The sequence below is a fragment of the Saccopteryx bilineata genome, chromosome 4, assembly GCF_036850765.1.
Source record: "Saccopteryx bilineata isolate mSacBil1 chromosome 4, mSacBil1_pri_phased_curated, whole genome shotgun sequence".
NCBI lineage: Eukaryota > Metazoa > Chordata > Mammalia > Chiroptera > Emballonuridae > Saccopteryx > Saccopteryx bilineata.
In genome coordinates, this window is record NC_089493.1 from 87,773,993 (window position 1) to 87,800,578 (window position 26,586).

At 40.5% G+C, this 26,586-nt stretch overlaps 1 protein-coding gene across 4 annotated transcripts in view; it reads right to left on the minus strand.

Annotated features, from left to right (window-relative positions):
- Positions 1-26,586, minus strand: part of FMN1 (formin 1) — a 458,403-nt gene that overhangs the window by 5,093 nt on the left and 426,724 nt on the right. For all 4 annotated transcript variants that reach the window (XM_066277223.1, XM_066277221.1, XM_066277222.1 and 1 more), the window contains one exon: positions 507-591. In XM_066277223.1, coding sequence (XP_066133320.1) covers positions 507-591 — 85 coding nt within the window. The remainder of the gene's footprint in view (positions 1-506; positions 592-26,586) is intronic.

Here is a 26,586-nt window from a genome sequence, read left to right on the forward strand (position 1 = left end):
GGACGCTAGGGACCCAGAGGGTGGTCCTGGTTTTTGTTATCCATTTGTGAAGTGATACTAGGTAGGCTGTACCTTTCTGCATCTCAGTTTTCCCAACTATCGAACGAGGATATGCCCTGCTCATTTCTTTAACAGGGAAAAGAAATTGATGAGGGCAAAATGCTTAAACATGTCAGGAGAAAGATGCTTTGGGATAAGGGGGATCAGGGGATGGAAGGGGGGTATGTGGAAAGGTGTTAAATGGCAAGTGACTTAATTTTGTTTATCAGGAAATGAACTTTGTTGAGTTTTGTGGGCAAACACATGAGGCTGTGTTTTGTTCCTCACTCCTATCTCCCTCATTCTCTCTCTTTTTTTTTTTACTATATGCTACTCTGGGAGAGGAACTGAGAATATGGGTACTGCCTGCCATTCCTGAGCTTTATCCTTTAAATTCAGACATACTCCTGGGTGCACCTCAGCTACAGTGACAACTCTTGAAGTTATGTGGAAACAACGCATCTCACCAGACTGGCCGTGGGGTTGATCTTCTTTGTCTCCACCTTCTTCTCTGATGTCAGCTTGCTGACTGATTCCTGAGCCATTTTCAATCTGAAATTAAAACGGCATGGGAAAAGGGAGAGGAGGAAGAGGAGGGAGGTGAAAAAGAAAAGAAGAAAAAGGTCAGGCTAAACAGAAATCCACATGATGTTGAGTTAACGGTTTGGAAATACAGGAATGGTTTCAGTGCTCTTCATTATTCAGTCCAAACTCTTGGGCAGTGTGAAGGTCTACCCGCTGAAAAGCGAATTGCCCTCACTGGCTGAGAGGCCCCCCTGGATGATTTTGGAAAGTCTGCTTTTGTAACCAGTGCCGGAGCTTCTAATCTACAGAAAACTAGATGCAGTCACTTTATTCTCCATGCATACATATTTCAAGGCTATCTGACTTGTGATCCATCCACTCAGCAGACAATATGGACACAATTTTGAAAACTGGAGTTTTCAGGAAACATGGAAACTACAAACATTAAAATTCATCAATGCACATCAAGAAAGTAAAAAACCACACAAAGAATGGGAGAAAATATCAGTAAATCATATATCTGTCAAAGGACTTGTATTCAGAATACATGAAGAACTCTTACAACTCAAAAGAACAAATTACCAGGCAAAGGATTTGAATAGACATTTTTTTTCAAAGAAGACATACAAATGTCCAATAAACACAAGAAAAAAGGCTCCACATCATTAGTCATCAGGGAAACACAAATAAAAGCCACAAGATAGATACCTTTCTACATTCACCAGGATGGATAGAATAAAAAAGAAAGACAATAACAAGTGTTGGAGGCGAGGATTTGGAGAAATTGGAATCCTTGCCCAATGCTCGTGGGAGGGTAGAAGGGTGTAGTCACCTTTACAGTTTCTCAAAATATTAAATATAGCAACCATATGACTCTGCAATTCCACTGCTAGGTATATATGTATAGGCAAGAAAATAAAAATATATATACAAAAAAAATAAAAAGTATATCCATATAACAATTTGCATATGAATATTTATAGCAGCATTAGTCATAACAGCCAAGAGAAACAATGCAAATTTCCATCAGCTGAAAGATGGATAGACAAAAGGTGGTATATCTACAGACCACAGAAAGGAATGAAATGCTGAGACATGCTATGAAGTGGATGAACCTCAAGGTAAGGGGAAAACACCTGTTATAGAAATCTACGCATTATATGATTCCATGTATATGGAATGCCCAGAGTAGGCAAATCCAGAGACAGAAAGTGGGTTAGCAATGCCAGAGGCTGGGGACAGGGGTGAATGGGGAGTCAGACAATATCAACTGTTACTGAGGATGTGAGGAAATGGGAACTGACAAACTGCACTAGGGACTGTCTGTCAGTTATATTGTTTGCTTTGGAAAAGTCAAGTACAACCTAACACATGTATACCTTATGAGCCATCAATTTCTTTTCTAGGGAGATACCCAAAAGAAACTTATACACAGACACAGGGCTTTCACTGTGGCGATATGTGCAATAATAAAAAATTGGAAATCTAATGGTTAGGTTCAATGAGAAATGCAAAGATGGCAATAGGAAATAACAGTTAATATTTATTGGGCGCTTGACTACTCCATGCCAGGTTCTACCTGCTTTCTTTGAACTACACTGTTTATTTCTCATGACAACCTTGTGAGATAGGAAATTTCACTATTCCTATTTTACAGGTCTTAAACCCATGCAATGCTGCTTTTTTAGTATATTCTAATGGAATATGGAATAGCCGTGAACTAGGACTATTTTTATTGGCTTGAGTGTCTTATCAATAATTACATGGGAGAAGTGTGTTCAGGTCCTCAGCTACCATGGAAAACAGTATGGAGGTTACTCAAAAAATTAAGGAGGCCCTGGCCAGTTTGCTCAGCGGTAGAGCGTCGGCCTGGCGTGCGGGGGACCTGGGTTCGATTCCCGGCCAGGGCACATAGGAGAAGCTCCCATTTGCTTCTCCACCTCCACCCCCTCCCTTCCTCTCTGTCTCTCTCTTCCCCTCCTGAAGCCAAGGCTCCATTGGAGCAAAGATGGTGGGCGCTGGGGATGGCTCCTTGGCCTCTGCCCCAGGCGCTAGAGTGGCTCTGGTCGAGGCAGAGTGGTGCACCGGAGGGGCAGAGCATCGCCCCCTGGTGGGCAGAGCGTCGCCCCTGGTGGGCGTGCTGGGTGGATCCTGGTTGGGCGCATGCGGGAGTCTGTCTGACTGTCTCTCCCCATTTCCAGCTTCAGAAAAATACAGAAAAAAAAAATTAAGGAAAAAGTTACTATATTATCCGGCAACATGTGTTTCTACCTGAAACATCTGAAATCAAGTTATTTGCAAAGATATGTGCACTGCCATGTTCACTGCAGCATTATTCGGGGTGGTCAAGACATGGAAACGACCAGACTGTCCTTCAATAGAGGACTGGATAAAGAAGGTGTGGTGCATGGAGGGGTTGGCAAAAGCAGGTTTACAGTTGTGAGTACACAAAACAGAGTTTATTCTTATATTATTATTTACTTATTATTGTATTATTTATATTATGTCTTATTATTTCAGATCCTCACTTATGATTTATCTTTTAGGTAATGATGGCTGGTAGTTTGACCTACTTTTGCCCACCCTTCTATATATAATGCAGTGCTGCTCAGCCATAAGGAAACCTAAAATACTGCCATTTACAACAATATGGGTGAATCTTAAGATCATGCTAAGCCAAATAAGTCAGACAGAAAAAGTTAAAAATCATGATTTCACTCATGTGTGGGTTATAAAGCTGAAAGCAACAAAAAAAATAAGAAAAACAAACAAACAGAAACTCATAGACACAGACAACAGTATGGTGGTTACTAGAGGGAAGGAGGAAGGGGCGTAGCAATGGGTAAAGGGGGTCAGTATATAATAACAGAAGATTTTACTTTCAGTAGTGAGCACACAATGCAATCTACAGGTGGGATCATAGAATTGTAACCTGAAACCTATATAATTGTATTAACCAATGTCACCCTAATAAATGCATGTAGCATGATAGTTAAGTGCTCTGGCTCCAGAGCATGGCTATGGGTTTAATTCTGAGCTCCATCACTTACTGTTTCCCTCATGGCAAGAGACCTCTTTGTGTACCTGGATTTCCTAAATAAAGGATGACAACAGTGCCTGCTACATACAGGCATTGAGAGGATAGCTATAGTACAGCTCCAGGCACAGTGTAATCACTGAATACATGTTCCCTAATAATGTACTGTGCATGCGATATGCTACAATGTAGATATATATATATATATATATATATATATATATATATATATGTATGTATGTAAATGGTGCCTACAAAGCAGTATTGTTCCCAGGTGCCTGCATGTGTTGTAAACATACATATTAATATCTCTCTATATTTATACACTGACTGAAAAGGAACACATTAGTTTCATGATAGAGATTATTACTAGAAAGATGGAAGAAGAGAATGGCTTTGGGAGGTAGCATGTGGAATAATACAATTAAATTTTTATCTATAATGACTCATTTTTTAATTAAAAACTCTTAAAGAATACTTGGTAAATGTGAAGAGATAACTGCAGGTGGTGGGAATATGGGTGTTATGTCACTGATGATAAAGTCATTCTTTGTATGTTTATTTAAAATTTTTCTTTGAAAATATTTTTAAAATACTAACGATCAAAAATTTTACCAACTAACAGACTCTTTAAAAAATGAACATGCTGATGAAAAGCAGGGCCCACAACGGAGATTGCTCTACCCAGCAAGGCTGTCATTTAGAATTGAGGAGAGATAAAGAGCTTCCCAGGCAAGAAAAAGCTAAAGGGGTTCATCACCACCAAACCAATATTAAAAGAAATGTTAAAGGGACTTCTCTAAGAAGAAAAAAAAATTAAAAATATAAATAAGAAAGTATTGTACAGGAAAAAATTCTTACTGACAAAGGCAAACATCATAAAAGCAATGGATCATTCAACACTAAAGCTAGTACATGGGTTAAAAGACAAAAGTAAGAAAGATCACGTGTAATTACAACAGCAAATTAAGGGATACACCCAAACACAAATGAAGTAAAATATAAGGACAAATAACATAAATGTGGGCGGGGGTGAGTAAAAATGATATCGATTCTTATATTATTATTTACTTATTATTGTATTATTTATATTATGTCTTATTATTTCAGATCCTCACTTATGATTTATCTTTTAGGTAATGATGGCTGGTAGTTTGACCTACTTTTGCCCACCCTTCTATATATAATGCAGTACTGCTCAGCCATAAGGAAACCTAAAATACTGCCATTTACAACAATATGGGTGAATCTTAAGATCATGCTAAGCCAAATAAGTCAGACAGAAAAAGTTAAAAATCATGATTTCACTCATATGTGGGTTATAAAGCTGAAAGCAACAAAAAAAAAATAAGAAAAACAAACAAACAGAAACTCATAGACACAGACAACAGTATGGTAGTTACTAGAGGGAAGGAGGAAAGGAGGTAGCAATGGGTAAAGGGGGTCAGTATATAATAACAGAAGAAGATTTTACTTTCAGTAGTGAGCACACAATGCAATCTACAGGTGGGATCATAGAATTGTAACCTAAAACCTATATAGGACTTAACTGACCATCAATCTAAAATAGACTACGGCTATAAACATACCATATTTCCCCATGTATAAGATGCACCTTTTTCTGAAAAATTTGGGGTCTAAAAACTGGGTGCATCTTGTACAGTGGTTTTAGATTTTTTACGTGCATTTCCCACTTTTTTGTGCTTGTTTTTGTGCTCATTGTTAAAGACATTGATTCGTCATCAGACACAGATGTGGACAAGCTAATGGATGGGAGTTTTGACAGTGATGAGGAGTTGTATGAATTTTATGATGAATAAAACTTGAGATCAGTAACTTTATGTAATACATTTTTTTCAAAGTTTGGACCCTAAAATTAAGGTGCATCTTATACATGAGAGCATCTTATACATGAGGAAATATGGTAGCTTGGTATATGTGAAGCATATGATAACCACTAACCAAAAATCTATAAGAAATATACAAAAGATGAGAAGAAATCCAAGCACAACACTGCAGAAAGTCTTCATACAAGAGAAGAGAGAAAGAAATAGAAACAGAAGTACAAAACAATCAGAAAACAATGAATAAAATGGCAACAACTACATCCCTATCAATAATCACTTTAAATATAAACAGATTAAATGCTCCAATCAAAAGATGAATGGAGGTCCTGGCTGGTTAGTTCAGTTGGTTATAGCACCATCTTGAAACATCAATGTTGCAGATTCAATCCCTGGTTGGGGTATATATAGGAAGTGGCCAATGACTACACAACTAAGTGGAACAGCAAATGAAAGCTTCTTTCCTTCTCTCTCTCTTTTTTACTCTTCCTGTCTCTGTCTCTCTAAAACTCAATCACTAAAAAAAAGATGAACGGATAAAGAAGAGGTGATACACACACACACACACACACACACACACACACACACTGGAATATTACTCAGCCATATAAAAGAACAAAAATCTCACCATTTGCGACAACATGGATGGACTTGAGAGGGTATTATGTTAAATAAGTCAGACAGAAAGACAAATGCCATATGATTTCACTTATTGTGGGATCTAAAAAACAAAATAAACTAACAAACAAAATAGAAACAAATTCACAGATATAGAGAACAAACTGCTGATGGCCCGATGGGAGGTGTTTGGGGGTTAGCTGGGTAAAAAATGGTAAAGGAATTAAGATGTACAAATAGCAGTTATAAAAACAGTCATGGACTGTAAATCAATAGCATAGGGAATATAATGAATAATATTGCAATAACTATGTATGGAGTCAGGTAGGTGCAAGACTTACGCAGGATCACTTTGTAAGTCATATAGATGTCTAGTCACTATGCTGTACACCTGAGATATTCAGGTGTCAATACTGAATGTCACTGTAATTGAAAAAAAAATTTTAAAAGATAAATCCATGTTTTTCTTCAGGACCTCAAATAAAAATCTCTTGCTCAACATTAATCACGTACTTGCTTAATATTGAAGAAGTGGCTGAGCGTCTTAGCTCTTTACTTAGCTAGTTTTACCCAATTTACTTAAAACATACATTTAGTAATATAATCTCCCAGTCCACATGCACAGTTAGTTATAATGAATTCAACATGCTGACTTGTACATCAGAAGAGAAATAAAAATGAGACAAAGATGAGCAATGATTTACAAAACCCAGGAACTACATCAGCAAAGCTGCCCTGAGAATGGGCACTTCCCAACATTGACATAGGTCTGAGTGTATGCACCACAATCCTGCTAAACTTTTCCGTTTGCAGCAATAACCAGGTCTATACCCCACAAAAGAAAAGAATGCACTGAAAGGATCAAACCCAGGTCAGACTGCATTGGAGACTGGCTGTTAAGAGATTAGCAAACCAAGGTGATGGTGCTGTGAGGCCACAGCTTGTAGCAGCTACTCTTCTTGGCTTCTCTCCAGCAAGATTTGTTTTCAAAGAGAACACCTATTAGTGACCTTTAACCCAATTCCAATGGAGTGGTGTAGCATTACTATTTCTCTCAGGGTCCCCTAACTTTTAGGAAACTCTTTTTGGTCACCTTTGCTTTAGTTGTTCCTTTCCACCTTTGAATCTTGGTCTCTCCTTTCAGAGCTGGTCTTCTACCATCCTCCTGCTCAGAATCGCCTTGTCCAGACCCTCCCTGCATCTCCCCAGCAGCCAGGCAACTGCTCTCCACGGAGGCCATGTGGAGGCGGGGGCGGGGGGATGGGAGCTAGCCCAAGGTCCTGTCCCCACTGTGAACCTTTCCTACTGGTCAGTTCCATGGACTACAGTCCATCACATGCACCCCAGATTCCCTGGGACACTTCTGATCTTAGTGACCTCATCCTGCTCTTATAAAGTTCTCATTCTATTGTTATGTGTCCCTGTGCCTGTCCCAGGGCACTCCTGAAAATCACACAGGACTAGGAGGAGGCAAAGCTTGGTGGCAAACAGCTTTGGCATCCGCTCAACTTGATTCTAATTCTAACTCTGCCCGTTATAAGAAGACTTGGAGAAAGTTAACCAACTTTTATAAATGTCAGTTGCCTTATCTATGGAATAGAGGTTAATACCAACCACAACATATAATTTTGCGGGTTACATTAATTCATATATGTGAAACATCTAATATATCTGGTATGTGGCAAAACAAGTGGTCAGTAATGGGTAACCAATATGGAATCTTCATCACAGGAACGGAGAAACTGTTTCAGAATGCATTTCAACAGTTTCTGACTACAAATTAAACAAGGGAAGCTGTTAGCCAAGTACCACCTTGCACTCATCATTTAGATATATCCTGAAAGCCATCCAAATAAGTTATTGCTATTACTCTGAGACCTGGCAACCAAAGAGCTCACCTCAGTTTTTCTGACTCTAAAAGTCCTATTTAGAAGCCATGCATGAGAAACATTTCTTGGCCAAATAATTAAGAGAAACTATTCACATTTCAAAGCAATGGTTGCATCTATTTCCTTATATTTTTTTTAAGTTTCAGAGAGGTAATTTTAAAAATAAAATTTAAATTTCAAATATTATTGAACTTGGGAGTAAGCATGTTTTTCATATTAACCTTGTCTTTCTGATAACTAAAATAACATTTGCTTTTTATAGAAAATTTATGTTTATACTCTTAAAAATTGTATTTTCAATTTATGCTATATATCTAACAATATAAAGAAAAGTAAGACTCACTGGCCATTTAAATATTTTTCTCATGATGTAGTTAAGACATAATTGGACCAGGCAATGAAAACGATCACATACAGAGGTCTCAGCTAGACCATACGGTACACGAAGGTCGAGATGGTGGCTATCATTTCTGCTGCTTTCTTCCTGGGCTTTGACGCAGTAGCTGGCACAAACATACATGCCACAAATGAATGGAGACTTACAGAACAACACCGGGAAAAATCCTTCACTGTCCTAAAATATTGCTCACTTAAGTTTCTTGAAGATGCTGAGCCCGTGAGGCATCACAGGCATGCAACCTGCATGGTGGCCCCCGTTCTGTGCTCTGTAGTCACCGTCATGAAAGGTTTTCAACAGGGCTCCACAGATTGTGCAGTGGGTCCTACCTAAGACTCTCTAGGACATTTATAGTTATTTTTATTAAGAAACTGGAATATTTTTCTACTCCCCCTCCCCTGGGGTACATTTATTACCTGAAGAAATGTAAATTTGGTTGGATAGAGCTGACACTTCCCTCCAAGGATCATTTATCTTACTATGTGGACATTTCTAGGCACCTGTCTTGTATACTAGACTACAATTCCTCAAGAGCAGGGGATATAACTCCATGTCTTTCTTTCCTTCGCATCTTATATAGTATCTGGTATACAGCAGGTGATCAACAAATGCCAAATAAATAAATGAATAAATGGTGATAAGTGATTAACCTCTAAACTGTAAAAATTCTGGCATTAAAAATAGTTATGGAGAAAACATCCATTAATATCCATTAAAATATAAAGTCCCTTAATGTCACCTGAATATAACATCAATGCTTAAGACTGACTCCTCAAAATACAAACCAGCAAGTTCTCATCGGGTTCTCTGTATGTCCTTAACAATAGTGGCCACATCATTTTTTGAAGGCAAGGCTGTTTTTCAGCTGCTTTTGTATTATGTCTATGATAAGAAACAAATTTTCAAGTATCCTGACAATCTACCTATGTTATTTTTATTTTGTTTGGTTTTTAAATATATATATATACTTTATATATATATTAAAAAATATCTATACTATATTTATATACTTAAAACAAATATAAATTAATAAAATTTAAAAACAAATATATATATTTTTTGATTGGGAGGAAGAGAGAGAGAGAAACATCAGTTTGTTGTTCTACTTATACATTCATTGGTTGACCCTTGTATGTGCTCTGACAGGGGATCGAACGTGCAACCAGTATCAGGATGATGCCCCAACCAAATGAGCTACTCAGCCAGGGCCAATCAGCTATGTTATGAACACTGGAATGGCAGAACACATAGCTAGGGTTTTTTTTTTGTTTTTTTTTTAGAGACAGAGTCAGAGAGAGGGATAGATAGGGACAGATAGACAGGAACAGAGAGAGATGAGAAGCATAATCATCAGTTTTTCATTGCGACACCTTAGTTGTTCATTGATTGCTTTCTCATATGTGCCTTGACCAGGGGGCTACAGCAGACCGAGTAACCCCTTGCTTGAGCCAGTGACCTTGGGTCCAAGTTGGTGAGCTTTGCTCAAACCAGATGAGCCTGCGCTCAAGCTGGTGACCTCAGGGTCTCGAACCTGGGTCCTCCGCATCCCAGTCCGATGCTCTATCCACTGCGCTACCGCCTGGTCAGGCCATAGGTAGGTCTTAAAAACTGCTTTGACCTGACAGGAGATTGACTGTCGGTCAGTTGGTCTGTCTATCTTTTGAAACATTCTCCAAAAACTGTGGGTAATGTTTCATATGCCTGCTGGAGAAGCTGCAGCAGCTGCTGTTGCTGACTGCATTAAATTTACTCAGAATCAGTATTCTGGTCATTAGGGGGGAGATGACAAACTGGAGGTCTGCTGTGTGAGTGACCTCAGGGGGTCTACATAAACTTAAATTCAGTTGTTGACATTTGTAGATGTAGAGATTTCACATAAGAATCCCGAGTTCTGACCTCTCTCATGAAACTGGAAGGAACGGCCCCACAGAGTGGCACTTCTGTGCAGCAGCCAGCCAGTGCCTGGCCCTTCCCGTTCCTCCCTGCCACACACTGTCCAGAGGCTGGCAGGCCATGCCATCTGTGAGCGTGTTTGTACAGTTTTCCGATACCCTGCACACCTGGCTCATTTGTGCTGCCTGCCGGACTCTCTAAGCTCTGAGGTTTTGGTTGGGAGACTTACTGGGAGGTACTGTCATACTCTAGGAGAGCAGAGGTGACAACCCAGACCACTGAAACCGTCTTCTGAGTGCCCTGGTTCCCTCCCTCCCATCTGCCCTCCTGCTGATGGGCATGTTCTCAATTAATAATGCACAACTCCATTAATGTCACTTCTTTTCTTGAAAACTTTCAATGACACCCATCACCTATGGCCAGCAGTAATAAAGATTTTCTGTGAAGGGCCAGAAAGTAAATGTTTTAGGCTTTGTGGGTCATACAGCCTCCGTGACCACTCAACTCTGCTGCTGTGGTGTGAAAAGAGCCATAAAAAATGTACTGCTCACAATCATTAGGGGATATTTCAAAATGAATATGAAGCGATAAAAAGAAGCATTTTTTTTTATTAAACATGAACATCAGAAAGCAAACGATAAGTCAAAGAAAGCTGTTTGATTATGCAAATAAGTTGCAAAATCAGCTTTTATTTCATTGGTGAAAATGCACTAAGGTTGAAAGTACTGGAGTGTCTGCACGTTCCCTGATCCCCTTATTTTTGTGAGCAGTATATACAGGTATGTACAGATCTGGCTTCATATTGTCCTTAGACAAATCACTCACAGCCTCCGAGTCTCAATCTCCTCATCTACTAAAAGTAGGAATAACGCCACAACTAAGTAACACGATTGCTGTGAAAATTTAAAAAACAATGAATTACCAAGTGTCCTTTCTTTTGCTTCCTGTGCTGTCGGTGCATCCACTCATCGTTCCTTGTATACGGATTTTCTCACCTCTGCATCTTGCTCTTACTGTCCCCTCAACAACTTTGTTACTCATTTCCATGTGCTCAAATTCTTCCCATACTTCTATTTCCAGCTTAAGTGCCCAAGTCATGAAAGCTTCCTTCATCTCTCTTAGCCAGAAGTAATTGCTCTTTTCTCAAGTGAAAGGGCACTTTGTGCCTCTCTTAAAGCACTTAGGACTTTTCATCTAAGCACCGTGGAGGTGTCTTATTTCCTTTACACCACTGGAACCTCTTGTGGACACTGACCATGTCCTGTGCATGGCTGGTTTCCTCCCTGTTCTCCTACCTAGCACTGTGCCCTGTACAGATCAGTTGTTAGCAAATATCTAAATAACAAATGAATGACTTACATTGATAGCTTTTTCCTCCCTACCTTAAACAAGTATAAATGTTTAGTAAATACCTAGAATAGTAGAATGATTATCTATTGCATTTGCACTGCATTTATCTTTAGGGCAAAAAGTAAAGACATTTAAAAATCTAGTTCCAGTTACTGATTAGCAGATTGAGTCCTAAATAAGGAAAATAAAAGGGTACTCGAGGCCATGCAAATGTGCTAAATATTGATATGTGTCAACTTATCAGGATTCCTAAAAGCATCCACACTACTTTACCCACAAGGAGACTAAAGCTATGAGGTTGTATAATTCATCCCAAATCTGAAATGTGCCTCTCTCACTTAGGAGGAAAGAACTTTTCTGCATTTTGTCAGAGAATTCATTGTTAGATTATTTCTAGCTACATGCATATCTGTTTAATCTCCCCCGTGCTCTATTGTTTATGAACTTGTTTATAGTGTTGGCCTACAATATTGATTCTACTTCTGTTTCTGGCCTAAATGTTTGCTCTAGAAGAGCACACAGAGCTGTTCATGATTATTCATAGGCACACACTAAATTTGATTTCAGAGGTTATACGGCACCCCCTTCAAAAACTGATACATAGGGAATAACATACAAATAAGTTGGAAGGAAAATAACTATTCTCAGTTCATAAATGCCCCAGTAAAACTGACTTCTGAACACCTTGTCTTTTCTTCTTTTCCTTTAAGATGCATATGATCTCTAAGAAGTTACTGAGGGCCCCGGGTACATTTCAATTGCTGCCAAAATCTACTGAGGAAACCAGGATGAGATGAGACAGTGATATGCCTTCTGATGTTCCTGCTTAGCCCTCACTCTGCAGAAGTGACGTGGAAGCTCAGTTTCATAGAAGCACCCATGGAGAGAATTCTGCTTCCACTTAGAATGTAGACCAGTGTTTTTCAACCAGTGTGCCACGGCACACTAGTGTGCCGTGAGACATGGTCAGGTGTGCCGTGGGGAAATTAAACATGGGTCCCCAAACTAAGGCCCGCCGTCAGCCGCCTCCATCCGAACATAAACATTCCCCTCACAATCCCTCCAGCTATCAGCGACAGGAAGAGTGGAGGCACAGGGAACGCTCACTGACCAATCACCTTCTAGGATTCATCCTGACCACTATCAATGAACCAATAGTAGGCCGCCTCTCATCCACACCCAGGAAGGTCCCCGCTGGGGCTGCTGCGCACTTGTCATTGTGTGGCTGCGGTGAGTAGTTGAAGCTGCTAATCCTCCCCATGGTCCCGATTTCTAATCCTGGTCAGGTCTGGAGGTAAATGTTGCCACCACTAGATGAAGCCTCAGCCTCAGCTGGTCAGGTCTATCCTGATGGTGCATATAGATATTTGACCTTTTTTTTTTTTTTTTCAAAAGAGGCCCCGCAGAGGGTGATATACAATGCATCGCAATGTTATCTAACTTTAAAGCTAAAGTTTGCTGATCTTCCTTTGGACAGTTTTTGGTTATCTGTTGCTAAGGAGTTCCCCATTCTGGCCAACAAAGCTATTTTGGCATTGCTCCCATTTTCAACCACATATCTATGTGAGCTGAGCTTCTCAAGCTTGACTGCGATAAAAACTAAAAACAGAGAGAGACTGAGAACTGTTGAGGAAGAGCTTCGTGTGTGTCTTTCTACCATTCCTGCCAGGATATCCCTTTTGTGTTCATCAAAACAGGCCCAGGTTTCACACTAAGTGAGTATAAATACATTTAGAAACTATAATATATTATTAACTATATGTATAATATGTACTGTGTTAGAGTGTCATTTTGGTAGGTGGTGTGCCCCAGGATTTTGTAAATGTAAAAAATGTGCAGGGGCTCAAAAAAGGTTGAAAATCACTGATGTAGAAAGCTACCAGAGACATTGTTACCATATGATCAAGCTGGATAAATATAAAATAATACTTTTTCTTTCACAGCAGAGCAGGGGTCATGTGGCTGCTAAGTGAACTGCATCCTGAAGAGTGACAGGCCTTTCCACCTAGAGGCTTACACCAGGACTACAGCGTCACCTGGAACATGTAACGCTGGGCACACTGCGGGCTTTCTGCAGGTTAGATCTATACGCTCGCAGCTAAATCAAACCAATTCAAAATACAGCCATGTGAGACTGAGGAAGTACAATGTCTTTATTCTTTTGATGTTCAGCATTTCATTGATTCATGGTGCACAGGCAGAATATACCAAAATCAGCATGAAGTTTATAAAAGAGAAGTACTGTCATTCTTGACCATAGGGATGAAGCACACCAATCAATCAATCAAGAGATCAGTGAGATACTGAGTAGGTGAGGTAGATCTAGTGTTCAGGCTGTTTTACCCTCCCTGTTACTAGTGGAAAAAACAATATCTTAGAGCAGTGTTTCCAAACTGTCTTCCAAGGAGCCTTAACATTCAGCAAAGATCTTTCAGGGAGAGAAGGAAGAGTTAGGGGATCCTCTGGTCCCCAACCCCCGGGCCACGGATCTGTACCGGTCCGTAGGCCATTTGGTACCGGTCCACAGAGAAAGAATAAATAACTTACATTATTTCTGTTTTATTTATATTTAAGTCTGAACGATGTTTTATTTTTTAAAAATGACCAGATTCCCTCTGTTACATCCGTCTAAGACTCACTCTTGACGCTTGTCTCGGTCACGTGATACATTTATCCGTCCCACCCTAAAGGCCGGTCCGTGAAAATATTTTCTGACATTAAACTGGTCTGTGGCCCAAAAAAGGTTGGGGACCACTGACTGCTCTAGACCCCTAATATCTGCAAGTTCTGCTTCAACCAGAAAAGTTTTATTTTATCTGTTTTATATATTGAAGCTTCATGCAGCATGTTTTTGCTTGGACAAAAATAGCTCTGCTGGGTTTTTTTTTTTGTGTGTGTGTTTTTTTAATAAAGTTGGAAAACCTTTGTGCAGGAAATTCAACAGAACCCATTGAAACTCCTCGGGGGGAAGAAAAAAAAAAGCTTTGTCTCCAGGAGAATGATAGCCAATAGAAATCTTTTTCCTAAAGAATTAGCCAAAGATATCCTGGAGATGGACAGCTAGCTAAGAAGACAAGGCTTTTAGAAAGGATGATTCTTCTGACAGCCAGAGCCATGGAGTCCAGGTTTTGGGCTCTAGTCAAATATCCCATGCTTAAAAATCAGACACATGACTGGTTTTACCAATCCTCCGCTTGTTACTTTCCAGATATGTTCTAACTCTGAGAGGTAAACAGTCTCTCACAAATGCTCAGAGGCAGGTCCTGGGAGGGACAGATTCAGGTGAGCTAAAATGTGGGGAAAAGTAAGTGCCCAGTGGGCCATACACTAACTTCCTGCTCATAAAGACAGAATGTACTTCCCATTTCATTAGGATGCACTGTCTTCAGGGTCTTGCTCGGAATTCTGCATGATCTTCCTGGTTTGGGCACTACTCTGCTTTCCAATTTCCACATGCTTCTTCTGCATGTAATAACCCTAGATAAAGAATTATTTGGACCTGTCTGCTTACATCTGTCTAAGTGTTCTCCCAATTTAATCCTGTGACTGTAATTAACATTTGGTGGTGGTGGTGGGGTCATCTGCTCCTTCCCTTTTCTTTTCTTTCATATTCTGAATAGTTTTCTGAAGTGTAACAAGACTGTCAGCCTATTATGTAACTAACTCTTAAGTATTAGGCCATGTCAAATTTTTAATTTAAAATATCACATAGGCCATTGACTGGTGTCTGGACATGACTCATTTCAAATCCTGGCTCAGGATGAGGTCTATACTCTAAACAGTGGCCTTACTTTTAGTGCTTAAAATGAACACATGTTGTGGGGAGGGGAAAGCTATGGAGACGGTAAAAAGCTAAGTGGACGTGGAGCGCCAGGGACCGATGACGAGGCAGAGCACAGTGGAGGCTTGGAGCAGTGAACACACTCTGTGTGATATAATGTGGTGGGTGCAAGTTACCACACATTTGTCCAAACACCAGGAGGGAACCCTAAGCTCAACTGGACTTTGGGTGATTATGTTGCCTCAATATAGGTTCATCCCTGTTTCTATTTTAAAAGGTACCATTCTGATGAGTAATACTGATAACAGGGAAGACCGTGCTTGTGTTCGGGACAGGACACATGTGGCAAATCTTTGTACCTCCTTCTCAATTTGGTAACAAACCTAAAATTGCTTTAAAAAATAAAGTCATTTAAAAATGGAAAAAAGGGTTAAGGGCTTCCACAAAATACTATTCTGTTTTAAATACCTATTGGTGATATTTGTTAGAGATTCAAATAAATGACAATGGACAATTCATTTTAACAAGTAGAAAAAATATATAATCTGGTGATAATAACCAGGGCAGACTTGTTAATAAATCCTTCACTTTTGAAATGCAGACAATAGGACCAAGGAAGTGTGGCTTCAGGAATACAGAGGTTTCTGCCTATAGTGCTACTAGCTTTAAAGAGAAAACACTATCTGACATTGAGTACTGTGAGATCTACAAACATTAATCGCGCATGGCCCAGACCATGTACACATCTTTACTGAAGACACTGAAAGTCAATGGCTTTGGAAACACTGGTGGATAAAGGCAAAGAAAAAGGAGGCACTGCAGGGAATACAGTTCATGAAATGTATGGTGGTAAAAACATGAAGTCTGACCAGCTGTAATATGAACCTTTTCTTTTTTTTTTTTTTTTTTTTACAGTAACAGAGAGAGTCAGAGAGAGGGATACACAGACAGGAACGGAGAGAGATGAGAAGCATCAATAATCAGTTTTTCATTGCAGCACCTTAGTTGTTCATTGATTGCTTTCTCATATGTGCCTTGACTGTGGGCCTTCAGCAGACTGAGTAACCCCTTGCTCGAGCCAGTGACCTTGGGTCCAAGTTGGTGAGCTTTGCTCAAACCAGATGAGCCCGCACTCAAGCTGGCGACCTCGGGGTCTCGAACCTGGGTCCTCCGCATCCCAGTCTGACGCTCTATCCACTGCGCCACCGCCTGGTCAGGCAATATGCACCTTTTTAAAGAAGGCTTAATATCACTCATCACTGGAGGGGAGGTCAAAATAGTCTAGAGAAGGAAAAGGCGGCCTCTGTGCACCAGCGTGTGCAGTAGTGGGCCTCTAAGTCAGCACACCCCAGGGAATGCCTAAAAAGCTCTCTGAAAAGCAGGATAATAAAAGCGGAAGGGCCCAACCACTCTTACCAAAGGCATGTTAAACTGACTCTCTCTAACAAGTACAAGAGTTCTTCATTCTGGCGACTATTTTGAAATACATGGAGGAACATGATCAACAAAGGAACCTGGGAAAACATGCCTCTGTCAATAGCCCAGTAAATTCTGGCCTTAGGCTCTTTGAATGGTGGGTAGGGTTTTGGTGGGATAGAAAAGGTGGTGGCCCCTATTGATGGTCACACTTGTAAATAACTTGCCAGTCCGACTGCCCATGTGGGTTGGCTTTGCCAATCATGATCAGAGAGAGCTTCTTCTAGCAGCAAATGATGGCATTTTTATGGTCTTCCTTTATGAAAAATAGCCAGAGAAGAGGTATAAGAAGCTGCAAAGATGAAATACCAACTGGCTATTCACTCCTTTGCCATGATCACCTTGCAGCCTGGAATTAAGTAGCATCAGGCCAAGGCTCAAAGAACACCATATGAGGAGACCTGGGAAAGGCGTAGAAATGGCTGACCTAACTAAGAAAACTCAGTACTACATGATTTATGCCACTGTAGATGGAGAAGATTGAGGGTAATATTGTTTATCACCTCACACAAATAGTAGTTTGTATTTTTCCCCATTAAGTCTGAATTTTATTGTATTTTTTACTTTTTTTCATTTTTATTGTGAAATAATTTAAAACATGCAAAAGGTTTTAGCAAGGCTACATGGTACAATAAATGGTTATACACTCATTACCTGGATTTAAAATTGTTAGCATTTTGCCATATTTTGTTATTCTACCTACCTATCGCTACAGCTGCATTTATATCTATTCAATATATTTATATCTATGTCCATTTACATATACCTTTCCAAAGTGCTTCAAAATGGGCTCTGGATATTATGACACTTTGCCCCCAAATGTTTCAGCAGGCATCTCCTAGAATGAAAGACACTATCCTGCATAACCATAATACCATTACTGTATATAAGAAAACTGGCAATAATTCACCAATACCTAATTTGTATTCAAATTTAGTCTATGTTCCCCAAAATATCATATATGCCTTTAAGATTGCCAACATTTAAAGGTCCAGTAGACTAGCAGGATCTATGAAAAGGGACAGAGAAGTAAGAGTCTCAATAAAAGGTGAGACAGGAAAGGCTGGTTTCAGGGAGGCCCAAAGAGAAGTGACTTCAAGAATGCTAAATCTGCAAATACTAATGGCCTTCTGCAGTCAGCTCTTGGCTTAGAAGAGGTCTAGGGCTATTCGAAACAGGTTGAAAGCAGGATTTACTGTTTTCCCTTCCGAAAGGCTGAATTTTAACCAGATTCTTAGAGTGGAGGCTCATGTCCATCCTCTTGTTCAATGTTGTTAGCACCTGTCTCATCCCCAGGAGCTTTTCCAGAACTGCGGCCTCCATCATGAGGCTCCATGAGTTTTCCCAGTTCCAACTTAGGCCTCTTCTGTACTGCAACTTATCCAACAAAGACATCGTGGAGTGGATAAATAGATGGTCAAGACTTTCTATGTCTTTCTCAATGCTATCTGGAATCAATGTATTGACCGCTTCTTTTAAGTCATTTGTCTGCACCTCTCATAATTTCTGTCATCATCTTCTGGATTTGGCGAACCTGTTGATGCTGAGCACAAGAGGTCTTCCGAATCTGATTGTTGTATTTTATTAGCAAAACCAACACACAATAGATGAAGCAAATAACCATCAATAGTCTGGGCATCAACATGAGCTTCAATCATAGTCTGCCATATTTTTGACCATGGAGCACATTTTGTCATGGGTAAGATGCCTCCCATGGAAATGAGTCAGGCAGCTTTTGCCCTGAACATCATCGCTAATTAGCTTGACAATTCTAGGCTCACTCCAAAAACGTGACATCTGAGACCATCAGATGCGATTTTGATACCTTGAGTTCTCGTGACTAACGTTTTCCCAATGTTTTCAATGCTGAACATACCAGGTGCTTCCATATCATAACACTCTTCCTTAGAAAGTGGATCAACCACTTTTTTCTTGGCTCCCTTTCTGCCGCCTTTTGTAAGGCTCCTGTTGTTGCCGACAGCCATGGTGCTGCTTAGAGAGCCAAAAAGGAAGGGAATATCCTATCTCTCCCGCTAGGTTCACTGGAAGCACAGATAGCATTACCATCACAGGTGTGGTTTTTAATGTGCTTTTAGAAGAACATAGTTATGTCAGGTCATGGTTCCAGGCGTTCATTGCCTGGTAACCTGAACATTAGAAGCAAGGCTCTGTGTGCTTTCTGGGTTTTGTTTGGGGTCTTTTGATAATCCTCAACTCTCCACCATGTACTATCCTCAGTTCACTGAGTCAGGCTCTATCTCCACAATCGGAGGCAAAGGGACTAATGCCCAGCTTTGGTTCTAAATTACTAAGTGCGATCAGGGAGACCTGCCAGGGCCTGTGGGAATCTCCTTTGTCTCTACCCTCCTGGACAAAACCTCCCTCAGTAGGTATTTCTGAGTTCTGATTTAGCTAGTACATATGGATAGTACTTATGAAGGTGAATGAAATAAGTCAGTCTTCACTGTCAGTAAAAAAACAAACACCATAAAGACAAAACTCATTAATTCCTCAATGTAAAGACAAATTTCTTCCTCACTGCAAGCAGCTGATGAAAACATTATCGACTAGTTTACGTTTCCAAAGGGCAAGAAAATAAAACTCGGGAGAAGAGAGCTATAGACGATATGAAATAATGAGTAACCCTACAATCATTTACCTCGGACAGACCAACAGAACTACAGAGCTGAACAGATAGACACACTCATTTATGCCCATGCTCTCCACAGTCTGACCCTTGACCCCGACTACCCCTCCAGCCCTATGTGTGCCCCCAGGTCAGCTTCACTAGCAGGTTTTAGATGAAAAGACCGAGCTCCTTACACATCAGAATCTAGTCTCTAAAAGTTGTTCCATGATAAATCAGCCCATCACTTCTACTTCCTAAATTTGCCAATTTTCCCTACCTCATTCTTAAGCTATTTTTCTATCTACAATGAAGGAAGTCTTCTTACAGACCCAGTTTCACCAGCTACGCAATCAGCCACTTCATGGTTTTAGCGGGCTATCACTTGTAGCACCCAAACACATTTTGACTGCAAGTGATTAATTGCAGAACAAAAGCTGCTTCCGTTTGCAGAGCTTCTCCCTCAGGCCACAGGGGAGTGGAAGTGGGGTGGGGGTGGGGGGTTCCTGGATTTGCCCTGGAATGCACGATCAGTTAAAGCCAATCACTCCGCACTTGGTAGACGAAACACCCTGAGCCGCCCGGCAATTTAGGTGCGGAGTGAAAGGTAACAGCATTGCATTTCCTTGTTCGGGGAGAGGTAGGTGTCTGGGAGACAGATTGGAAACTGAAGTCAGCCCTGTGTCATAAATCTGCAAATTTAATTGCAATGCGCGGCTAGTTGTAGGAAGGCCTTTCCAATCCCGATAATGAAGACATGCATGTGCTTGTAGACGCCAACTCCCCCCCTCTTTGATTTTGAAACCTGTACCACCTACCGAGTCTCACCAAAAACTAGAACTGATCAGAGGCTGTTTGCACGGTGACTGAAACAAAAGGGTGAGGGAACAGGGGAGACTGTGTGGAGCAGGCAGCCTCTCTGGCGCCCCTTAAATCATACTTCCCAGGCCGACCCCTGTTCCATCGAGTCTATGCCCAAGGCAGGAGCTGTCAGGAGGCTCGCAGATAAGCAATTTAGAAATATTCTAGCTGAATGAAGGAGACTTATTTTGGGTTTCCACTGCTGTCTGCCAAGCTGGGGAAATAGAGTGCAGACAGATGCTCTCTAAGGTTCTTATTTGAGCTCCAAAGAGGTCTGAGGCTTGGCACAGCCATGAATCCAAGGATCTTCACTTTCTTGTTTTTTCTAGCTTTTTTTTTTTTTTAAGACAAATTGAAAGTAATACAGTCAAGAACAGAGAAGGTGATTGTTTCACTCCATTGACTAATCATTCTTGTTCTGAACATGTCTATTCTCCTTAACAATGGTCTTAAGATTGTAAATACTTGAACTAAAGAAAGCCATCTGGGATGTATTGGGGGAATTCCACTACCAAAATCCAAATAAATAAGATCAGTCCTCTATCAGCAGCAGACAGAAAATTCCGTAATTAATTTCAACATGGCAAAAGAAATCACCATGATTGTTTATTTGTTCAACATTTTTTTTTTTTAGCAAGAGAGAGACAGAGAGAAGGACAGACAAAGATAGACAAACAGGAAGGGAAAGAGGTGAGAAGCATCAACTCATATTTGCGGAATTTTAGTTGTTCACTGATTGCTTTCTCATATGTGCCTTGACCGGGGGCTCCAGCAGAGCCAGCAACCCCTTGCTCAAGCTGGTGAGCCTGTGCTCAAGCAGGCAACCTCAGGGTTTCAAACCTCGGTCCTCAACATCCCAGGCCAACACTCTCCAGGCATCCCCAAACTACGGCCTGCGGGCCGCATGTGGCCCTCTGAGGCCATTTATCTGGCCCCCCACCGCACTTCCGGAAGGGGCACCTCTTTCATTGGTGGTCAGTGAGAGGAGCACTGTATGTGGCGGCCCTCCAACGGTCTGAGGGACAGTGAACTGGCCCCCTGTGTAAAAAGTTTGGGGACCCCTGCATCCACTGTGCCACCACCTGATCTGGCTGTTCAACAAATAATAATTGAACACCTAATATGAATAAGGAAATATAAGATACTAGACAGAAAACAAAGAAATACAAGACATTGTCTTCCAGGGCTTGTGATTTTTTTTTAAAAGAGAAAGTATCTATAACAGTTCCTCCTTTAAATAATGAAATCACTGGTGGTAAAACTGAAGAGACCACATCGTCCCAGAATTCTGGAGGAAAGACAGCTCACAGAGATTGGGAAAAACTTCATGAAGGAAGGAGACAGTATGTGATCACTAGATTAAATTCTTCTAGAATAGGGTCTCATAGCTTGTATAGCAAATGAGATATAATAGGTATTTTAAAAGCATGTGTTTAAATCAAGCTGATTAAGCTGCAAACTTATATTATGGGAATGCAAATGCATGAGAAACTGCTGCGGCCGAGCACTCGGAGAGAAAAACAGAAAGCACAGAGAGCACCAGTCAGGCTGGCCCCGAAACCACCCTGTGCGATTCTTCCGAAGAGCGTGCTGAGCCTCCCAGCTTCAGGCCTTTGCCATGTGATCTCCAAGACCATCCTAACCCCTTTCTTCTCTAATTAGCTGAATTCACCAGTTCTGCCCAGCTCATTTCCTACCTAAAATCCCGGTAAATCTGGGTTGGAAGATTCCTTCCAGGTCACCTCAGTCTAGCCGTTTCTAAACTTGGCTAAGAATGTAGCAAGATCTACTGGGGAAGTGTCCTTCTCCCTCCCACCTCCAAAGCTTACCTGATCCATTGAAGTAAGGGGTGGGTGAGCCATTTACTGAGGTGAACAAACACAGAATGTGTTCTTGCACTGCCTTCTCTGGGGGGGAGTTTCTAAAACCGCAGATCCCTACACTCCAGTCCCTGGGATTATAGTTTCGTAGATTTGTTCATATTTCTGCAAGGTTTTCCAGGTGATCTGGAAGACCTGCCAGATTTGGGAATTGCTGGTCTCCAACATTGCCCTGCGGCTTCTGAATCCACTCCACAACTTCCTGCTTAGGCTGGTCCTGTTCATGACTGAACGTCTAAGACCCTCCCTGGCTCTCCATTTCTTTGGGGTCATTTCCTCCTCCAAATTCTCACACTGCCTAGGATTTTCAATGCTCACTTAAAATCATTTTGTTCTACATTGTGAGGCTCTTTCTACATCAATAAATAATTATTAGGCTCTGTGCTGAAGAAGGCACCATAGAAGACAGAATAAGAAATGGGTTTATTTTAAACATGTAGAAAAATGTACATAATTGTTAAAATAATGAGTTGGAAATGAACTGCTAGGAAAATATGCTGTCAGAGATCAGAAGAAGAGGTAGTTCTACTTAGAGGCAACTGAGAAAATTTATGTAAAAGCTGATTTTGGAAGTAGTCTTTAACAGATGACTATCATTTGACCAGCAGAAAATAATCAGGGACAGTGCAATGTAAAGAAATTATCCAATGAGAATTCATGGCAAGAATATGCAGGGGTGAGAGACAGCGAGTTGTCATGGTGGGTACACGCAGGATGAAGATATAATGAGATTGGAAACTCAATTACGGGCAAGTGTTTGGAGGTTCATGTTCCAGTCTGGGAGAGAACATGGAACATTTGAAAGAGCTCAGGCTTCAGTGTCAAGTAAGACCCAGGTCCGTCCTCCCATTACTGCTTTGGACTAGTGAAACTGGCATCGGCAATTCGCTTACTCCCTCCTGCGCTTACCTGTGAAACAGCAATACACCCTCTTTCAGGCTGCTCTTTCAAGGACCCAACAAGTTAATGAATATAAGTACCAAACTTAGACATATAGGGCTAATTCTCTTCCCTTTAGTTTATCAGTTATAGAAAACAACAGAACATGTCAGGCAAAGTCTGCTAATGGTCTTAACATCCTTTTCTCCTGCTGGCTTTAGTAATAGAACCCATGAGTCTGTAGCTGGGAATATGGCTCTGAGATAAGACTACCTTTTCAGTCTCCCTGTATATAGCCATGAGACTAAGTTTTGCCCATTGTAATGAATACATCTTCCAGGACACACACTTAAAAGAAAAGGGTGTGCCTTCCCCTTCCTACTGGCCAGAACTTGGCAGTAGTGGTGTTGGTGAATGTGATATGGGCTACCCTCAACCTTGTGAATTATAATGGCTGCCACGAGACCGAAGGAACCTGAGACCCCGATATTCAAACAATTTGTACTTAAATTATTATATAAAATTAAAATAAATATTTCTTGTTTAAGCAACAGTTATTTTGGTTTTTGTTATGGCAACTGAGGCTTTATCTTTAATGAGAGAGGAAAGAGCGAGTGTGTGCAAAGGAAAAAGAAGTGAAAAAATTAACATAAACTTTTAAGAAATTAGAAGGAAAAAATTAGAAGGAAAAGAAGAGCAAGCAAGAACAATAGTTTCCAAAGGAAAGGAACTCAAAAGAGGTATTTTAGTTGTTTTTTTTAATCAATGGTTTTATAATTCTTACCATTAAAAAAAAAACTCTTTCCCATTGATTTGAGAGTGAGAAGAGGGGATGGGAGAAAGAGAAGAGCAGGGAGAGAGAGAGAAGCATCAACTCACTGTCCCATTTAGTTGTACACTCATCAGTTGCTTCTTATATGTGTCCTGACCGGGGATCGAGCCTATGATCTCAGCGCACTGGAACGGTGCTCTATCCACTGAGCAACCTGGCCAGACCCTAAATCTTACCATTTAAAGTCTACTATCTTCTCTGCTTATTCACAGCATAGTTTTAATTTTGCAGAGTCATTTTAAATTTATTGTTTGAGAAATAAGCAGGTTTTATTTTTTTCATAATTAGGATAATACTTTAGATAAGATAGCTCTTTGAGACATTTACCATTTGTATATTTGTAGAGAACTGCCTCCAAATGTGACTTAGGAAAATTCAAAGTTTTGCCAGTTAACTAGAAGGTGATTTATATTATTAAAGGAGTCCCTTAAAATATGAAATTTCTTAGAGTTAAGTGTGTACAGACCATTTAGCCACCTAACAGAGGGCTGGGGGAAAACAAAGCTCAACTGGTCAGAAGTTACTGTGATGATCATGTATGGATGTCTGTAGGAAAAGAATTCAATAAATAAAAATTTTAGTTCATGGAACCTTTTCCAGGAATGACTTTCTCATATAAAGAGAGGAATTCCTACATGTCTACACTGTGATCAGTGGCTCCTTTGTGGGTTGAATGATGGGCCTAAGTCCCCAACTCCTGCTCCTAAAGCGACCCGAGCAACAGGGAGCTCTGAGAACAGCTTTGGGGATAACCTTGCAATAGCTCTGAACTATCTGCCATCAAGGGCACTGCAGTTGCATATTAAGCATAATAGCTTCAAATAATATACTTAAAACAAAAACCCTGCTAGTATTTATCTGAACTAAAAAAAAATGGTGTAAATTATAGGTATGTATATAATAAAATTTCTTATTTGCATTTCACATAAAATTCACCAAACTCCATATTCACTCATTACTTACCCATTATGGGTTTTTAAATGGCACTTTTAAAGTTTGCTTTGGCTTGGGATGAGTTATTTGCCAACACTTTATTCCTGGAGTCATGACTCCTCTGGGACTTCTTTACCTCTTGGCAAATTCATAGCTCATGTTATGGGGTGGTAGTGGTTTGTGGCCTCTATGTATGCATCTGTGGTCACATGTGGGGAGTAGTCTTAGGATACCCTAACTGGTGGAAAATTTTATAAGGAAAGGTCCTATATCCTAGAATAATTAAGCAGAAAAATAGTAAAGAATAGTAATAAATGTAGGAGCAAATATTAGGTTCTTCCTTGCAATTATGCATGTGCTTAAATAATCTGCTGACTTAATAGGTGGAAGAAATGTGTATTACAAAAATTCATTGAATGTTGGCATACCGAGGAGCATATGTGCAATAAGTGCATGAAAAAGTAAAATTGAGGCAAAGCTATTTCTTTATTTTGTTTTTTCTTTTTTAAAGTGAGAGGAGGACACTTTTTAATTTTTTTTATTTATTTTTATTTTTTATTTATTCATTATAGAGAGGGCAGAGAGAGAGAGAGAAGGGGAGAGGAGCAGAAAGCATCAACTCCCATATGTGCCTTGACCAGGCAAGCTCAGGGTTTTGAACCGGCAACCTCAGCGTTTCCAGGTTGACACTTTATCCACTGCGCCACCACAGGTCAGGCAGGACACTTTTTTTTTAGGAGATAGTAAGACAAACTCTTGCATGCACCCTGAACGGGACTCATCTAGCAACCCCCATCTGGGGCCAATGCTTGAATCAACTAAGCTATTCTCAGCACCTGGGGCCACACTCAGACCAATTGAGCCACTAGCAAGAGTGAAGAAGGAGAGAGGGGGAAGAGAAGGAGGAGAGAAGGGGAAGAAAAGGGGAAGAGAAGGGGAAGAAAAGAGGGAGAAAATGGGGAGAGAAGCAGATGGTCACTTCTCTTGTGTGTCTTGACTGGGAATTGAACCTGGGATATCCATACACTGTGCTGATGACCTATCCACTGAGCCAGCCAGCCAGGGCAGCAGAGCTGTTCCTGAGTATAAAAATCTCAAACTTTCATAAACCAGTAAATATAATATAATGTTGGCTACAGATGAGCAGAGGAAAATATTTTTTGTGTGTAGACTTTCAATAAAAAAATGTGATCTCAGTATTTTAGGGGAAGAACAGGGGCCACACGATAAGGTAGCTATAGACAGCTGCCAATTCCAAGAGAGCAATGAAAATTTTCCCTGCCCCAAATGTCTCCCTGGCTCACTGCCAGATGTCGATTTGAAATGTCTTCCAATGCAGACAATGAGCTCAAGACTAAAGGTAAAGAATATTTCAGAAATGTCAGAAAGGTTGTTTCTAGATTTATAGAGATTTCAAGCTACAAGAGAACACCGTGAACACTTAGCTCCTGCTTCCTCCAAATATATACATATGTCGCTGGGTCCCCCAAGTAAAAGTAAGTAACTAGCTGAAGATCACATAGCAAACAAATGGCCTACAAAAATGCTGGTTTCTAACTGTCTAGAGGTTTTTATCACACCACTGGCTACTCACTGCCTGCTTTCACAAAGGGTAAGAGAGGGCCTGGTGCACTTCACTGGAGGATGGGAAGAAGTTCTAGGGGCAGCATGAGCATTGAGTGGGTCACAGAGAGAAGGTTTAGGGAGTGAGGTGTTCTGGATTTGT